The sequence below is a fragment of the Strix uralensis genome, chromosome Z (genome assembly GCF_047716275.1).
Source record: "Strix uralensis isolate ZFMK-TIS-50842 chromosome Z, bStrUra1, whole genome shotgun sequence".
NCBI lineage: Eukaryota > Metazoa > Chordata > Aves > Strigiformes > Strigidae > Strix > Strix uralensis.
The window spans coordinates 96,825,722-96,842,632 of NC_134012.1; the positions used below are offsets into that span (position 1 = coordinate 96,825,722).

The window sequence follows — 16,911 nt, forward strand, 5'->3', positions numbered from 1 at the left end:
CCTTACCCTGGTCAGTGAGAAGAGCAAACAGGAATTTATCAGAGCCAGTTGAGTTCAAACCTTGTGTCTTCACAGAGGACAAAAGGAGTGTGACAGTTACTGGAGATACCCTCCACCTACGAGTGGAGGCCCAATCTGCTGGCCCATCCCTATGATACCTTGATAGTTGCCAAGAGACTAGGATCCAGGATGCTACCAAGGTTTGTCCAACCCTTGGGCTATTACAGCTTTTCCATCTAGGCACCAACAGTACTACCAGGGGTAATTCAGAGTATATCAAGAGTGACTGCAGAGTTCTAGGGGCAGAGGTAAGGCATGGTGACCTAAGTGGTTTCTCCTCAGTTCTTTTACCAAGGCTAAAGGGCTCAATCAAAATTCAACTCATCTGTCAGGACAACACTGGATTGTGTTGCTGGTGGTGTAATCAGAGCATTCACATCCGTGACTGCAGGACACTCTCTGGTCCTGCACAAAGTACTTCAGATGCACAATAGCAAAGCTGGCATAATAGTACAGACTTAACAAAAACGCAGTAAAGAATTTAACTTCTATTTCTCTTATTGACTATAATTCTTTCTTCTGAATTAGGAAGTTCTGCCATGCTGCAACTGTAATCAATGCTCCAAAGCTGTCTCCAAACCCAAAGTCATGTTACAAGAGCTGTTTAGTGATGGAAGGTAAAAGATATTATGGAAATGCCTGTGACAACTAGATAGAACTTTCTGAATGAAGGTAGTTTCTCAGGAGTCATCAGCAGAGCAAAGCTAATAAGCGCCAGTGCCAGTTACAACAGTTGTAAGAGTGCCATGAGTTGTTCAGCAGCTTCGTGAGACCTCATGGAGCAGAGAGCACAGATAAGAAGGTAGCAGTTTACATAGAATATATTTGAATCCTGTTTGAGAAAAAGAAATGTTATTCATGGTCACCTGTGGCTGTTTATTATTACTGTGTGCAGCATGTTGCTATCTATGATGCTGTATAAATATAGGGGCTTATAGAATAGTGTTACACCTCAGGAATTGCATCTCCTGCAAAGAGCAGGGCATCTGTAAGAGCTCTCTTGAGAAGGACTTGTTTGTTGCAGCAATTTGAGATACAAATAAGAATCAGAACTGTAGCCTTGAAACTTTCCCTGAGGCTCAGCTGCATTATTGTTGGAAAACCTAAAGATATTCTTGATTTCTATCCTGAAGTAGAGAGTCTGAAACGTGACCCCTTTGAATCACCATTGTTTGGGGAAAGCTGTATAATGCAAGGAATTAAAAAGCAGTGACTGCATAGGATGGAAAAGACCAGTCTCACACTTGAAACCTGTTTCTTGGGACAGGAGATTTGCCAGAGGGACTATACCGCCTTATGCCCACGAAGATGTTTGATTTCATGCATTTGGTTAGTGGATCCTGTCATTGATTTCAGTGACAAGGATCAGGGATCCCTTCCAGGTAATCGGTTGTAGGTTCACAATGGGATTCATTAAATGGCACGTGTATCCCAACCGCAACTGCCTTCTTCCTTCCTTAACTTTGGTTCTGTGCTGGTAAAATACTCTAATAATCTTAGAGACAACAGCAGCAAAGCTTGTGTTTGTGTATAGCATTTGAAGGAACACTTTCTCTACCTTAACTTCCAGACTCACCTGACAAGCTGGAGCCTAACATGACTTCCTTACATCAAAGAAAATAAGAATGGTACGGTGTGACTGTCCAAGGGATATTTTTTGCTTCTGGAAAACAAATGAAATGTCACCAGGATTCCAATATTAATGTGACTTCCATTTTAATTCTTCCATCTAATATGGTAGAATTCATTCTTGTTTACCTCTGTATATCTGTGCCTGTAGGGCCCATATAGGGCTCAGATTTTCTATCATGGGCCATGTCTCAGGTTCTAGCCTGAGTGTCCAGTACAATTGAAGACAAAGGTAACTATGCAACAAGAAGCTAGAAATAAAGAACATGTTATATGCCTGGGTAGTATTTGGCAGAAGAAGTCTAATCCACCTCCATGAGAAGCAGAAGACTTTGCAAGGCAAATGTTTTTTGATAGAAACATGAGAGAGTAGACCATGAATACAAACAATAGCAGAAATCTCTGGAAAAGATACATTGTGGGATAATTGTTTTGGGATGGGATGAACAAAAGCAGCAGTTTATTCTTGTCTTACACACATGGCACAACATACAGAACCAGCACAAATAACTTACAAAATCTCATACACCATGCTTCCTCTCATATAGCTTCTATTAAGTTACAACACCATAACAAATCAGGTATTTAGTTACGACAGATCTCCAGACATGGATAGTCTCCCATTCAAGGAGTTATTATTTTTGTAAGCTACTTAGACAAACATCATTTTTTTACATGTTTAATACAGTACAGTATCCTTAACAGAGTTCAAGATATTCACAATGAGAATTGAATACTCTATAAAACAACAGAATTTCTCATCTTGGTACATGTCTACATTCACTCCTGCATTGTATGGTTTACAGATGTGTTACGTCATCTTTACTCAACTTTCCAAGCTAAACATTGCTTTAAATGGAAAACAAAATTCTATTTACAGGGTTTTTTTAGATTTAATAAAAACATCTTTGCTTCCCTTTCCTATTCCTACCCCATATCCCCAACAGCAACTGCCATTTAGCAGGTAGAAATATTAACCCTCAAGCTGCTATAGAAACTTGAAAAAAAAAATTGATGACGACTTGTTGGATGCAAAATGAAAGATGATTACAGCCCATCATTAATTCGAAAAGGTGGTTTTTTTCTCCGAATGTCAGAATTTGTGTCCATTGGAGAGAGATGCCTCCTGTCATCTGATTTTTAAAGACAATGTACTTCTTATGGGCCAACATACAAAACTTTTTTTTTTTTTTTTTTTCCTTTTTAATCACAAGCTGTCCCACTCTCTTTCACACAATCACTTTCAGTATAAAGTTCTTTCCTTACTAGGAATTATAACAACTCTGGTTGTGCAGTACTGACTTAAACTCTCCCAGTCTCCATTAGATTAGATTAGATGGTGCCATTGACATTGCTGAGTTGACTCACAAGAAGAGTTTTGCTCTGTCATTGCACTTCAATCCCCACTGAAGCCTGCAGGTATCTTTCCTTTGACTTGGTGACTTTGGATTAGCTCTGCTTGAATGTGGCTGGCAAACTCTAGCCCTTAAGCAGTTAATCAGCTTTCTAAAGAAATAAGCAAAAAAGGTTCCTCTCCTTTATACACAAAATACGCAGGTTTTTTACATTGAGCATTATCATAAAAAGCATGTTTATGTTATTTTGAAAATGTATTTTTACAGAAATTTATAAACACTGTTATATCAAACACATTCTCAAAAACTGGAGAAAATACCAACACAAAACCTGGAAGAGCCTAAATAGAGTTCTTCCAGTGCTATTTGTCTACTTGCATATTTCATATTTCAGTGTCCTTTACTGCAAACATAATTTGGCCACATGAGAACAGGTAAAGTCAACAACAAATCTTCAACAGTTTTGAAAAGGACCTGGATCTGTTGTTTAATGAAAGTAATTTGACATCCAATGTATGTTTTTTTTAACTGGCATGCCCATTCTGTTACCTTTATTTGCATTGAGCAATACCTTAATTCCCAAATAGTCTTTCACTTCACTGGTATTACACATGACAAAATGACATATGCAAAAATACTGAAAACAGTTTCCCGCTTTTTAAATCCTTCTTATGGTAACAATTAACATCATTATATTCTTCTTTATATATATTGTAATTGAAAATGATGTAGGAATAATATTTGCAGACAATTCTGTATCAGAAATCAGTGTACAAACTTCAGGAAATCTGTTTATAGTTGTGCTATAGTTCTGACAGCCTAAAAATCTATCTATCTGGTGTGACCAAGAGTAAATTTCACAGATCTAAATGATTTATTTATATATATTTTTTATGTTACATCTGATAATCCCCCAGTCTGAAACAATTTAAGTTTAAACATACATATGTCACACTAACATGAAATCATGATGTTATATTCCCCTACCACCACTGATTTTCAGTACAATCAGTAATGGACTTTAACATATATAATGTAAGTGAAATGCACTTTTCAGGTAGTTTGTCTAACATAATACTGGATAAATTATAATGTGAGCTTGGTTTCCTATCTTGCAAAAGTTTAAAAATACATTAAACTTTTTACACTGGGCGTAGTCTTACTGACTGTAATGGCATTAGTCACAGTTCAGGAAGTTAAACAGCAAGATAAGGTTTTGATCTCTGTCTCACTGTTTTGTTTGTTCCTTAATAAAACAAAAAAAAAGAAATAACATTTCTTTAAATATTACTGAATGGCTTAAAGCATAATTGGTGAAAGGTCATTAACTGTAATATCCTGTATGTTATGTCACCTCAATAAAAATGTTTTTCTATGGCTTGAAATGCTTAAAGTGTAATCCTTGCCAGAGAAAAAAAATGCAAGCCATATATAATCCCAAATTCTAACTATACTGTAACATGTACAGTCACCCGTAAAGGAGCCCTTTTAACAAAACAATGTATGCTAACTTGCTCAATGATTTGTAGAATGTATCTATTTCAGCCACTGTAATAAAACAAGTGATATATATACATATTGAAAAAAAAAAATCCAAGTGTAAATAATTATAAGTATTTCCACAGATAAAACAACTAGTTGCACATGATGTGATATGTAAAGAAAATTGCTGAAAATCTCTTCAGTCTTTGGGATGAACTAAGTATAAGTAACCAAAACTTAAAAATAATGATTGAATTTTCATAAAAGAAGGTTTTCAATGGAGGGGCAGAAGGAATTCGCCTCCTACTCACCCTCATTCCCCATGGCTTTTACAGACTCAGCCCCTTCCCCAATAAGCCACAGGTGGTATTTTTAGATCTAGCAATATATTTTAATGAGGTTATTTTTTTTCTGTATAACAGTACTAGGTTTTCAGTGACTTTTTTCATAAAGCATAGTCTGCACTTATTGAAGTTTATAATGCTTCAGAAGTTTCAGGCTATTTAAACTCCAGAAGAATATGAATCCAATCCAATTATGTTAAAGTCTAATGAAAGATAAATTCCTTTGTTTACTGTGAAAATTTAGTTACCTTTTGTTCTGATAATTCAATTCAGTTTTTATTCCCCCCACCCCCCAAAAAAAGTTTTCTAGTTACAAGCCTGTAATTATACATAGCAAAGAAAGAAAACTGCTCCTTGCCTGTGGAAATATATATAGTTTTTCAAGTTTTGACCCCTTTCTAAGCTACTAACCATCACACAACATATGCCATTTGGCAATTTGTCTCCTAGGATATTCACAAATTTCCTTCCAGTGCTCTCCACCTGTTCCTTCTGCCAAAGATCCCAAGGTTAACCGGCCAATGACCTCATTCCTTGACCCCCTATCTGAATCTAAAACCAAAAATTCAATGCTGATATCATCAAGACCCTCACAAGGAATGTCAAAGACAAACAATTCATTGAACACTGCATTGGGGGTGCATTTCTTCACATGGGTTTTCTTTTTGGAAATTCTCTTCTTAGCATGGTACAGGTTCACTTTGACATAAGGGTCTGCAATGAAAAGAAAGAGCACAGGTCAGCTGTTTAACAGTGTTGTTTAGAAATTCCTTGATCTAGTTAATGGTAAATTTCATAACTTGCCAACATAATTACATCACAATTGAGGAGATGATTCAAGACATTAAAGATTATTCATCTCATGCAATTTTTTGTGTTTACATCTGAATTAGTCCCTTTAAGTTCCCTTTATGGTCACTAAAGATGTAATCAGGACAGTCAGTGAAATTTAGGGCTTGATATATGTGATCAAATACAGGTGTCTCTTTCATGAGATAAATCCTGCCCTGTAGTTCATTTAACTTAATAACATCTCTACTACATGCAAAGGTGGTCTGAAAGTACACAAAATTCTAATAGACTCTGACAAATATGTATCATTACATATTTATGTGTAACAGAAATTTGCTTTTCACACGTTCTACCAGTAGGGGATAATCATTAATGTTAATAAGACTCATACAAAGAAAAGCTTCAGAAAGGAGAGAATAAACTCATACTGAGAGAATGGATGGATCGATGTAAATCATTTCTATTACAGTTTTACCAAAGCCAATTATCTTGATTGAATTGATCCCACCAATTTTTATTGAACAAATTTAGCACTAAACTTTAAATGTAAGGATAAGTTTGTTGTTAGGATATGTACTTGAATTTATGTCTGTGCTGTATTACTCTTGAAGAAGGAAGGGGAAATGTTCATATTTTTAGCTGTCAACCAACTTTGAGTGTTTGTAATCTTCATTCAACTGTTGCAAGATTCCTTTACTATTGACTTCAACAATGGCTATATTTCTTCCTTCAGAAGACTTCTAGAGAATGCTTTAAAAATTGTCCCTTTCAAGTACCTTGCCATTTATTTCAGAGAAATGTGAGTCTGTTTCCAAATTCTCATAGTGCAAAGATGCAGTACAAAATCCTTTCTACTGAACCCAACCAAACAAGATATTCTATGTAAACAATCAGCTATTAAACATCAAGAATAGCTGAATAATTTTTTAAAAAGTAAAATTAAAACTGAACCCTATTTAGAAATTTTATGCCAAAGTTATGAGACTGAACTGATGAAAAAGTTTTTGCTTCCTTGAACTGACTATAGTTTAAAAGAAGTAACGTATGATAGAATACATCTTCACACTCATACACTATCACCATAATAAATATTCTAAAAATAGAGTTTAATGTAATTAAAATGTTAATTGCTTTTGGAATGACTATATGTCACACAACCATCAAAAATATAAAAATCAATATCCATCAGTGGATTCATACTGTTGTTCATTTCTGTTTAAAGGACATTTTCTGACTGTTACCCCAGCTACTAGATAAGGCTAAGTTTCTCTTGATTTTATTAGGTCTGTTTGGAGACATCAACACCAGTGATCAAGGAAACAAAGGAAGTTGTGGGAATGGAACAGCTTCTGAGTAAAAAGTTCCCATCTTCCTGAGAAGATTGAGTCATGCAATTGTTTAGATTACCCCACAGAAACACCAAGATTTATGTTGGGCTGAGGGGAAAGTCACAGAAGAAATGAGGACGGTTGTGTGTGCAGTGTTACTGATGCCCAACTATCTATTGAACCTGGTCTTGCTGATGAACAGCAAATAATGAAGAACTGTCTAAAAGAACTAGGTCTCCAGGCTTAACAAGGATGCCTGAATTTCTTAGAAATATTACGTTCTTATTATAGTTAGCAAGGTTGTACCAAGCAAAGCAGAAAGAGCAAACAAAATTTATAACTTTACTCATAAGAGGTACAGTAAACAAACATGTAGTCTGGATGTGCTATAGGGCCCAGGTGGATGCTGAGACTAGGAGGGCTTTTGTTTTCAAGTTATTTTCCCACCTTGGTGAACCTCAGTCAGACTTCGTCTGTTAAGATCAGCTTGCTGTCATGCTGTCTTCATGAAACCTCCACTATATGCTGTGACTTTGGGGTTGATTATTAAAAATACATATGCTCTCTTAATGTGGAGTAAACTGTTGGGATCCATTTATATCCTTTCTCCTTATGATATGTGAATAAAATTGAGATCAGAAGGAGGATTTCGATGGAAATTCACTATGGAAATGGGAGTTATCTATAGCTTTGCTGTATTGGATCTAGCATGGGTTAACTTTCTAGGTAAATTGCAGTATTTCTTGGTGTGAGTAGAAAGATTGTATTATTGGCTGTAGTAATTATGATTCAGTGGCTCCCAAAACTACTTCTTCTTCTTCTTCTTTAAAAAAAATCCTGTGAAATGAAAGAGTATCTGTCCTATACAGAATCAACAGTAGATGTGTTATTTGTATAGTCCTTTGTTGTACACTGTTCTTTTTATATGGTTGTCTTATCCTTAGTATGTTGTGTATTAAATATTGTTATTATGTTGTCTAGCAATAATGTGCATCTAAGTGCAATTCTAGTATTGGCTTCAAAGAATGTTCCACTGGGTGTAAAATGGCACAAGACCAGAAGGGAGTACAAAACCTGCTCCTTCTTATTGCACCCCAAGTACAGCTCATGATAAAGCACAACTTATGTTGTAACCTTCTTCCAGAACTGGCATAGTTCACCTTTTCACCTTGCCAAATAAATGTTAGTGCTTACTGGGCCAAATTCAACACAGATGTAACTGGTTTCTTTTCTTGGTGCTAAGATGAAATAAACCATATGAAGATCTCACTCAATACTGATCTTCTATAAATAAACCAAATTTTTTGTCATAAATAAAAGGTTTTAGTATCTGCAAACAACATCCCATTCTTATGGCAGGTGAGTTCTGTTCAAGACAATCACAAAACTCATTGGTTTTCACTGCTAACATATGTCGTGTTTTTTAACGTGATTGAAGAACAAATTTGTAAAATACATACCTTGAAAAATAAAGCATTAACCTAGATATAAGTAAAATGAATAGGCTGCAAATAATAAAGACACTATTTCTGCATTTATGGAATACTTTTAGTCTTCGAAATGCCACATTTGAGCCATCTTCCATCTATTTTGTATTCTTAGGGTACATTCATTAGTAAAACCATTACCTGATAATCCTGACACATCAGATTTAGGTAGATGCCTGGCTTTTAAAACAACCACAGTGAGCGTGTTTGTTGTAGACTGATAACAGAGAGAGATTAGCAATTCTCCACGCCCAGATGATTTCTGAGGAAATGAAAGAAAAAAAAGAAATAAGACTATTTATATACAATTATATTGACCAAGCTTTAAACCAAAATTAAGAAGATTTATGAAATGTCACATAACTGTATGCTCTGAAATGGTATAAAAGGACATAATTTATGGAGCTATGCTGCTTTACATAGTAAAAATAATTACCCTCTACTGTAGTTACATAGCTCTTCTTATGATTCATTACTAGAATGATGAAAATAAAAAACAAATAAGTGAAAACATAAGTTAACTTGACATTATTAGCTTCAGAGATTAGAAATTAAATCCTCCATCCTGAGAAAAAAATCTCAGTGAAAGAAAAAGATCTTAAGCAAAACAAAACTCCATATATATTGAAAAAGAAAATCTAATAAAATAAAATTAAAACCATGTTCAGTAAAACATTTTTAAACAGGAAGGATGCAAAGAGTTAGTGAAAGCCCATCCCTGACACTTTATAAAGTAGTGTAATATACATGAAATAAAGATGAGATCAAAGACTTTTTCTATGATTATTAGATTTGAATTTTCAGGAGTTGTTTCTTTCACAGAAAGGAGGAAGGCAAGGGAAACAAGCAAAAATAATACTTTATATACCAGAAAATCCAATAAGTTATCAACAAAGAAATCAGTGGCATAGTTATAGTTGTTGTAATATAGCAGTACAATTGCAAAATAACAGTATTAGTTATAGGTATGTTGTCTGGTAGACATTTATTTGATTTGGCAGTATGCTTGCTCTTTCAAAACAATTAAATTGAAAGTCAATACACATTCCAATTCCTTAGTAGAGATTAAGAGACGTGTGTGTGATGCATGTGCATTTCTGTGGTTCAGCTGTGATAGTTGTAAACGATCATTGCATTCTGAAATGAGACAACATGGTATGAAATATTTTTATCCCAGTGAAGTCAGAATGTTTTGCCATTGACTACAGTAAGTCTTTGGCTTTCCCCTCATGTCTTACTGTCCTTAGTAGAGCTGCTGCCTGTGTCACAATTCTTGAGAGAGAAGATAGTAAGAGCACTGGATTGCAAGAACATACTACTGCATCAACAATACGGTCCCTAACAGGTTCCAATTCCTTAACCAAAGACTGGCTGCATTCTTTAAGAATCTGCTATAAAACCCAGGTATTTAAATTGAAAGATTTACATTGACTATAATAAGCTTCAATAAAGAATGATTTCAGACAGAAAAGAGGAGGGAGAAGAAGGGGAAAAATATACAAATATTTTTATTCTTTCCTTCTAAAGCAAATTAATTTGGATTGAGGCCTCTTGACCTAACGTAAACTGGTCCACTCAAACCTGCTGGACCAGCTGAATAAACAAGTAGAGTTTAGGACATTAACAATTTCTTGCCACATGCTCACTGTAATGTTCTTTTATTACATTTGTGTAATTGCTTCCTCATACTGCCATTACGAAAGCATCTCAATGACTTGCATGATGAGCTGGTTCCCTTTTCTTTCCAAGGTGGTAGCAACATTTCACAAGAATAATAGCTAACACTAGCACAACACTTTTAAAATTTAGATAAAAAATATGTTACCCTAACATTTCTTTTGATGATCTCTCTGTCCATTAGCAGTCTTCCTTCTGACAGTTCGATTCCTGCAAGGGGAATGAGGACTTCTCCAATGACATCATCTCTGGAAAACCTGTCAAAGCTCAAGATCACAAAGTGAAGTGTTAAGTCTTGAATTTGGCTATAGGGGATCCCATAAAACGTGAAGGTCTCATCAAAAGCTGGATCTAAGGTTTTTCTCAGCACTCTGGTTTTCACCTTGTGCTTTTTCTCAGGCAGAATTGTCATTTTGATGTAGGGATCAGAAGTCATTGACTGTTCGTCCATTGCTGGCAACCCACGTGCTTCTTTGATGTTCACTACAAATGCCTTTTTCTCAAAGTTGTACTCTAAGGAGAAAAAGAGAGTTCCTAACTTGTCTTGTTTGTCTTCAGATGACAGGGAAGTGATGGATTTTAAACTATCAGGGGATACTGAATCTTTCTTCCTTTCTGCAAAGTGCTTGGGAGACAAATTTTCAGGATCTGGAGAGCTCTGGATTTTAGGGGTTGTTTTTGGGAAGTTGCCATTTAGATCTCTCTTCTCCAGGTCAAGATGGAGAGAATTCTTTGGCATCACTGATTTGTTCTTTGCTTCACTTTTATCATCTGCTCCAAACTTCTTCTTACTGTTGAGATTCTCAGGGTAAATATCGACTCCCTTCAGAACATGGACAAACTTATATGGAGGGGTCTTATTGGATTTGGAAGATTTACGTTGGCAGCAGATCCAAGCAAAAAGGGAGACCGAGAAGACAAGGCCAAATGCACTAAAGATGCCAACCACTGTAGGAATTTCATCTGCAAATCAAATAAATAGCAACAAGCACATAAGCAGCAATGCCTTAGACTCTGTATGATACTTAATAAAGTAAAAATTTAGTAAAACAAACTCATATGAGATGGTAATAGCAGCAGGATCAACAGACTGGAGATGCTTTGCATTGTACATATTGCTCGCCACCTGCAGGCATGCATGTGTACTCCCATACTAAGGCACGCTTGTTATGTTAGTATTTTTCCATACCCAGAGTGTTTGGGAGGAAAATACTATTCCCATCCTAATAGTAAAAACCATTAGTAATGGTTCGACTGTCTCATCCCTCTGTGTGTAGTTTCTGAGATTATATGTCTGTGAGTAATACCAGCTCTCGGAAGGTTTCAGCTTTGAGTTTATGGAGCTTTGTTTGTTAGATAAAGCAGATTCTGAAATATACATTACTTATAGATACATCACCCGCTTTTCACATTGTTTCCTAGAATACTTTGTACGCTCAATTAACTCATTTTTTATGGTCTTATCCCATAATTGCCTGGAGGTATTTCTTGAAAGAACTGAGTTTAATTGGAGGTTATAACACTCAACAATTTCAATGGGATTTTCAATACTTTACAGTAGGAAGCCTATCTACAAAATTTAGAATAATTATGTACAAAGTGTCTTTTCCAGATGGATGTGACATTGGGCAGTCACATGTGAGTCCAAAGCTGAAAAAACTATTAAGTGTATCATTGATAACCACTGAGCTTTACATTTAAGACACTATGAATCAAAGCTATAGGGAGTTTACAAGAAAGGTCACTACTTTTTAGAAGTATATAAGAAAAACACTAAAACATAATCCTCTTCTATCTTAATATGAATCCTTTACTTAAACTGAATAAAGAGAAACTGAGCAAGTGTTACAACCTCAATTGTCATGTGGATACATTAGTTACATATAGAGTATCATTAGCCCTTCAAAGCATGCATCGAAGGGTAAATGAGCACAACTAATTGGAAATCCAATTTTGCCCATAAGTAACATTACTAAGTGAGTTTAAACCTCCCACAATGTAACAATCAGAGCTTAATCTTTATTCCCTGCAACAGTGAAAGACCAGTAGAATATTAACAGAATTACATTGTTTATGCTTATAGGTAATTGTGTAACAGTTCTAGTTCTCTCAGAAATGATTAGCAGATTGTTCTGGATGAGAAAAGGAAAACTGTCCTCCTCTATGTATTACTAAATCAGTTTCATTCAGCTAAAAGCTGGGCAGATAGATGTGCTGCCACTATACCTTTGCTTTTTAGTGGAATGATTAAAAATATCCACAATACTATCAGAGCATATTAGGATATAATGTTCCAGCACAGAAAGGATCAGGCCTGGCTATTATTTTTTCCCAACAATATTCATGTCACTTTCCCTTTGCTGACAAGTTGTATCTGTCTAAAAACTTAATTGTAAATAAAATGACTGAAAATTATACACATAACCAAAAAGTATTTTTTCTAAGTTAAGCATGTGACTCTGAGTATCAAGAATTCCCTGGACTGCAGAAATTTCAATATACATGGTATAAAGGTACAAGGCAAAAAATAATTGAAAGCTAATCAGATTACTTTAATAGCTTTTAAGAATGGTTTGCACATTTGTAATACTTTTTCATGAGACGACAGACTTTTTATAGTAATAGATATTATGCTATATTTTAACTCTACAACTACTGAAAGTGGTGGAGGAATCAATTTTGTGTTTAAAATATTAATTATCTTTCTTAAATAAGTAATTAGATAAGCATGATGTCACAAGTGTGGTTAGAAATATCAAGTGGGTGGGGTAGGAAACACGATGAAATGGTATCTAAAATGTTTTTATATTTACAACTAATTATGTTGCAACCTGAATTTCTTGCTGTTGTCATAATGTAAATCAATTGGTTAATGTTCAAGGCAGTGTATTAATAGAAAACATCACCTATTGATTCTGTGAGAACTTATTATTTCAGTTACGTGATATAAATCTGGAGTCACTTCACTTAAGTCAATGCAATGCTCCTTGAATTAAACCACTACCAAAGCAAATATAATCTAGGCTAAAGTCAATATTTGTAAAGCAGAGTTTGGGAACATTTCTAGTTACTGCTTTTCTGAGTATAGCTATTTTTGTATCTATTTTGTAAGCGCACATATATGACTGTTTCTGAAACTTCTGGTAACACAGTTAATCACCCTACATCCAGTGCGTAGAAATGACAAAACTGAAAAGTTCATTGTTATCATTGCTATTCTCAATGAACCCTGATTGATCAAGATGCAGCTGTTCAGCTAAAAACACTGGGATCCTGTATTTTCATCTTCCTAGCAATGTCCTTTACAAGACTAACTTTCACTTTAACTAATGGTTGACAAGTCTTTCTCTATAACAAGAAAAAAGGAATGACAATTATTCCGAGAACGTCTTGAACAAAGATTTTTCTTTGTGGCACAGGATGCGTTTACATCATTTAAATCTGAAGCCACGCTACTTTAACCAAGACAGAGGAAACAACCCCAAACCTCTCTCGTTTGAAAACGCACCTACACAAACCTCTCTCCCCGTTTACCGGGGGGGAATGGGTAGGGAAGAAGGAAGAGAGCAAAGGGAAAGAAAGCAAATTCACACAACTTCTGAGACCAAAGAGAAAAGGGGGAATAAGGTTCCTCCCAAACAGCCGCGTGCTGGGAGGCGCTGGGTGGCTCAGCAGAGGCTGCCTGCCTGCACTTTTCCTGGGGAGGGGAGCAGCCCCCAGCCCGGCGGGCGGGGAGTTGGGGCCGGGACGCGCTTACCGAACTGCTGGCGGCCGGTCGCGATCGGAGCCATGTTGGCGGCGTGCGCTGTCCGCGGTGCTGGAGCCGCTGTCCGCGGTGCTGGAGCCGCTGTCCGCGGTGCCGGAGCCTCCGTCCGGGGAGCGGGAGACACCTCCTCGGGTGCCAAGAGACCTGCCCGGGGCGCCGAAGGGGCTGCCCTGCTCTCCCTCGACTCTCTGCTCTCACAGCGCCCAGGCGACCGGTTTTTTCAGCTTTTTTTTTTTTTTAAAAAAAAAAAAAAAGAAAATGACAACAAAAAAAAACCAAAACCAGGAGACACGAGTGGTGGGGAAGGTGGAGGAGGAGGCTGCGAGGGGACTGGAGGAGAGGGGGGAGGGGAAGCTTCGGTCCTCCCCTTTGCACACTGATTTGCAACCCCCTTCCTGTTTTGGCTCTTCTGAGTAGCTCCGCTCCGAGACTGAAGACGTGGTTGAAACCCAAATTGACGCAATCCTGACGCTACAGGGCTGAAATCAGCACCTTTCCCACCTCCCATCCCCCCTCCCCAACCACCACACCCTCCTTTCCTCCCTCCCTCTCTCTCTCACTCGCTTCCCCCCCCTCCCCCCCATCTTCTTTCTGGGGATTCAACACGCACTCATCGATTATTTTAACTGCCCTGCTGCAGGATATGAGCTCCCACCCTCCATCGGACACAGACAGTGAAATGCTAATGTGTGTGATTCAGTGTACCTTGTGTAATACACGTCTGTGTCTGTTTTGCAGGGGTAAGATTTATTTATTTGCTTATTTATCTATCAACTGGACAGGCTACAACCACATGAAGGAAATGCCAACTCAAATGGTCCAGACACCTTGGCTCCAGCTGCAAGGCACACATTTTTCCTATGACTGATGTGATACACTTACTAGATTTGAGTCATGAAAACTCCTGATGTGCCTTCTCCCTGTCTCTCCTCCCTGCTTCTTCCTACCAGCCACCCCCACATAAACACTAAACTCCCACTTTGAAAATCCTTGTGACCTTCCTGCAGGTCTAAGAAAGATCTGAATCTACCTAGATATTTCTGAATTTTACCAGATTTAGATGTCTATCTCCCATTCTGGTCTGAGAATATAGTGGGGAGGTAGGGCGAGGCTGGCAGATAGGAGCAATAGGGGGAAACAGGACAAGAAAGCAGGGTTGCCTGTAACTGGAATTGCTACATCATATAATAAGGCAAGCTAAATCCTTGTGCAACAGAGCTACAAAAGCCAGCACCTGGCATCTGACTTCTCCTGGACTCAGAAGAAATCATAGCAGCCAAGTTTGGAGCCCAACTGCTAATTCTGCTGCATAAATGAGAAACAGGTGTTGTTGCTCTTCTAAATAACAAAATCCAGATGCAGACATAGTCTGGCATGACCCTGCTCCACAATGGGCTGCTTAGAAGAGAGTATGTCTTGGCCCACTTTAAAGTATGTTTTTGCTTCACAGTGAAGTCAGTGAAATTCCTTGGATTTTAAAAATTGAAAATAGGAAAGCCATGGACTCACAGAAAGTTAGTGTCAACCACAGCTGAATAAAGTGCCTGGCTTATCCTGAGGATTTGGAACCTATTGGTTAAGATTGTTTATGCTTATCTGCTTCTGTTACACCTTCAGTAACTTGGCCTTGTTATACACCTGCTTAACTCTTCCAGGAACAGCCATATCCACTACTCCAAACTTCATTACATCCCATCCTATTTAATAAAACACAGACAATAGCTTACCACTTGCTACTCTTACAAACACCTAGACTACAATGAACTCAGGTAGTAGAAGACTGCAGAAACTGTCATTTAGCTCTTGTTTGTGTTTTGGCAGCACAATTTGATTTGGGATGTTTGGGTTCATGTGCTGACACCAATCCAAGCAAATCTGGCTCAGCTTCTCCCTTCTTTCTGGTAGTTCTCCTTTCCCCAGCTCTGCTATCCACTTCCCTTTCTCTGTCCAAAATCCAGCCTTGCTCAAAATGTGCATCCATTGAAAGTAATTACATTTGATTTTAGACCACATTCCAGATATAAGAGCCTCCAGACATGACTGAAATAAACAAGATCCTTAAACAAATTTAGAGTTAAACATGTTTAACCGGGTGTTAGATCATTGTGTTCTGATACTGTGTCTGGACTTTAAAAACAATGGGCTGAGAATCAATTTATGTTATATCTTGGTAGTGTGTTTATCTTATTTAAGGTGGGATATGGGGAGCTTATGTATTATGTTGACACTTGAATCATTGTCAATAAGTTTTTAAGCTTTTTATTTCTTATTTTTGAATGAAGTCAAAGACAACCTTTGTTAATATATACAAATTTATGGAGCACATGGAAATAAAACAATGATTGACTCAGGTTTTCTTCCCTTGAGTTTCTCAGATATCCTAAGGATCTTTAAAAAGGTTTTAAACAATTTATATGTCTTTGTATAGTGGACAGAGGCAATTTCCTTCAGTATTCAGGGTTTCCTTTTTGATTTTCTTTTTCTTTCCTGTGACAGTGTTGATGAAATGGGGAAGATACAAGTCCTTCTTTTTTTTTTTTTTTTTTTTTTTTTTTTTGTTTCCCTTTTATTTTTCTCCTGTTCCAAAATGCTTGATAGTTCACGCTAGATTTTAGACACTAGTTAAGACATGAATGGTGCTGAGTGCTCTACAAGCATCTAGTAAAAAGCCCTTCCTTTCATTGCAGTTCTGTGCATCTATAGCTCTTAAAAGAAATGTAGAAAAGGTTTCACAATACCAGCTCTATGTCTTTAGAAACTTAGAGCTGCCAAAACTGTGTATATACATAAGTATGTGTAAACATATACAGATATACAAATGAATGATTTTATGTCTTTATTGCATTGGTCAGTGAAATAGCAAATAAACATTTATTTTACATCACTCGTGAACCTTCTATATTTAATTATATGACTCCACTTAATGGAACAGAGTGTGCATCACAGAAAACACTCGAGGAGGGGGTGGAGCACTGAGTTGCTGACACATCT

At 36.9% G+C, this 16,911-nt stretch overlaps 1 protein-coding gene across 2 annotated transcripts; it reads right to left on the reverse strand.

The window, feature by feature from the left end:
* Positions 1–2,116: 2,116 nt before the first annotated feature.
* SYT4 (synaptotagmin 4) lies at positions 2,117–14,343 on the reverse strand. 2 transcript variants are annotated; one of them, XM_074856452.1, is made up of 4 exons: positions 13,912–14,343; positions 10,309–11,117; positions 8,619–8,739; positions 2,117–5,584 (listed from the first exon to the last, which is right to left on the reverse strand). In XM_074856452.1, the coding sequence occupies exons 1-4, from the start codon at positions 13,943–13,945 to the stop codon at positions 5,277–5,279; spliced, it is 1,272 nt and encodes a 423-aa protein (XP_074712553.1). In that variant the 5' UTR covers positions 13,946–14,343; the 3' UTR covers positions 2,117–5,276. The 2 variants fall into 2 exon arrangements, with proteins under 2 accessions (XP_074712553.1, XP_074712552.1); XM_074856451.1 differs by having other exon boundaries at positions 10,303–11,117.
* Positions 14,344–16,911: the final 2,568 nt, after the last annotated feature.

Bases quoted from the DNA above. Each gene is read 5' to 3' on its own strand.
- SYT4 (XM_074856451.1), bottom strand. From the start codon at position 13,945: ATGGCTCCGATCGCGACCGGCCGCCAGCAGTTCG. The intron at 11,118-13,911 runs GTAAGCGCGTCC...TTTGATTTGCAG, and splicing joins GACCGGCCGCCAGCAGTTCG to ATGAAATTCCTACAGTGGTT. The intron at 5,585-8,618 runs GTAATGGTTTTA...TTTTCATTGCAG, and splicing joins TGATGTGTCAGGATTATCAG to ACCCTTATGTCAAAGTGAAC.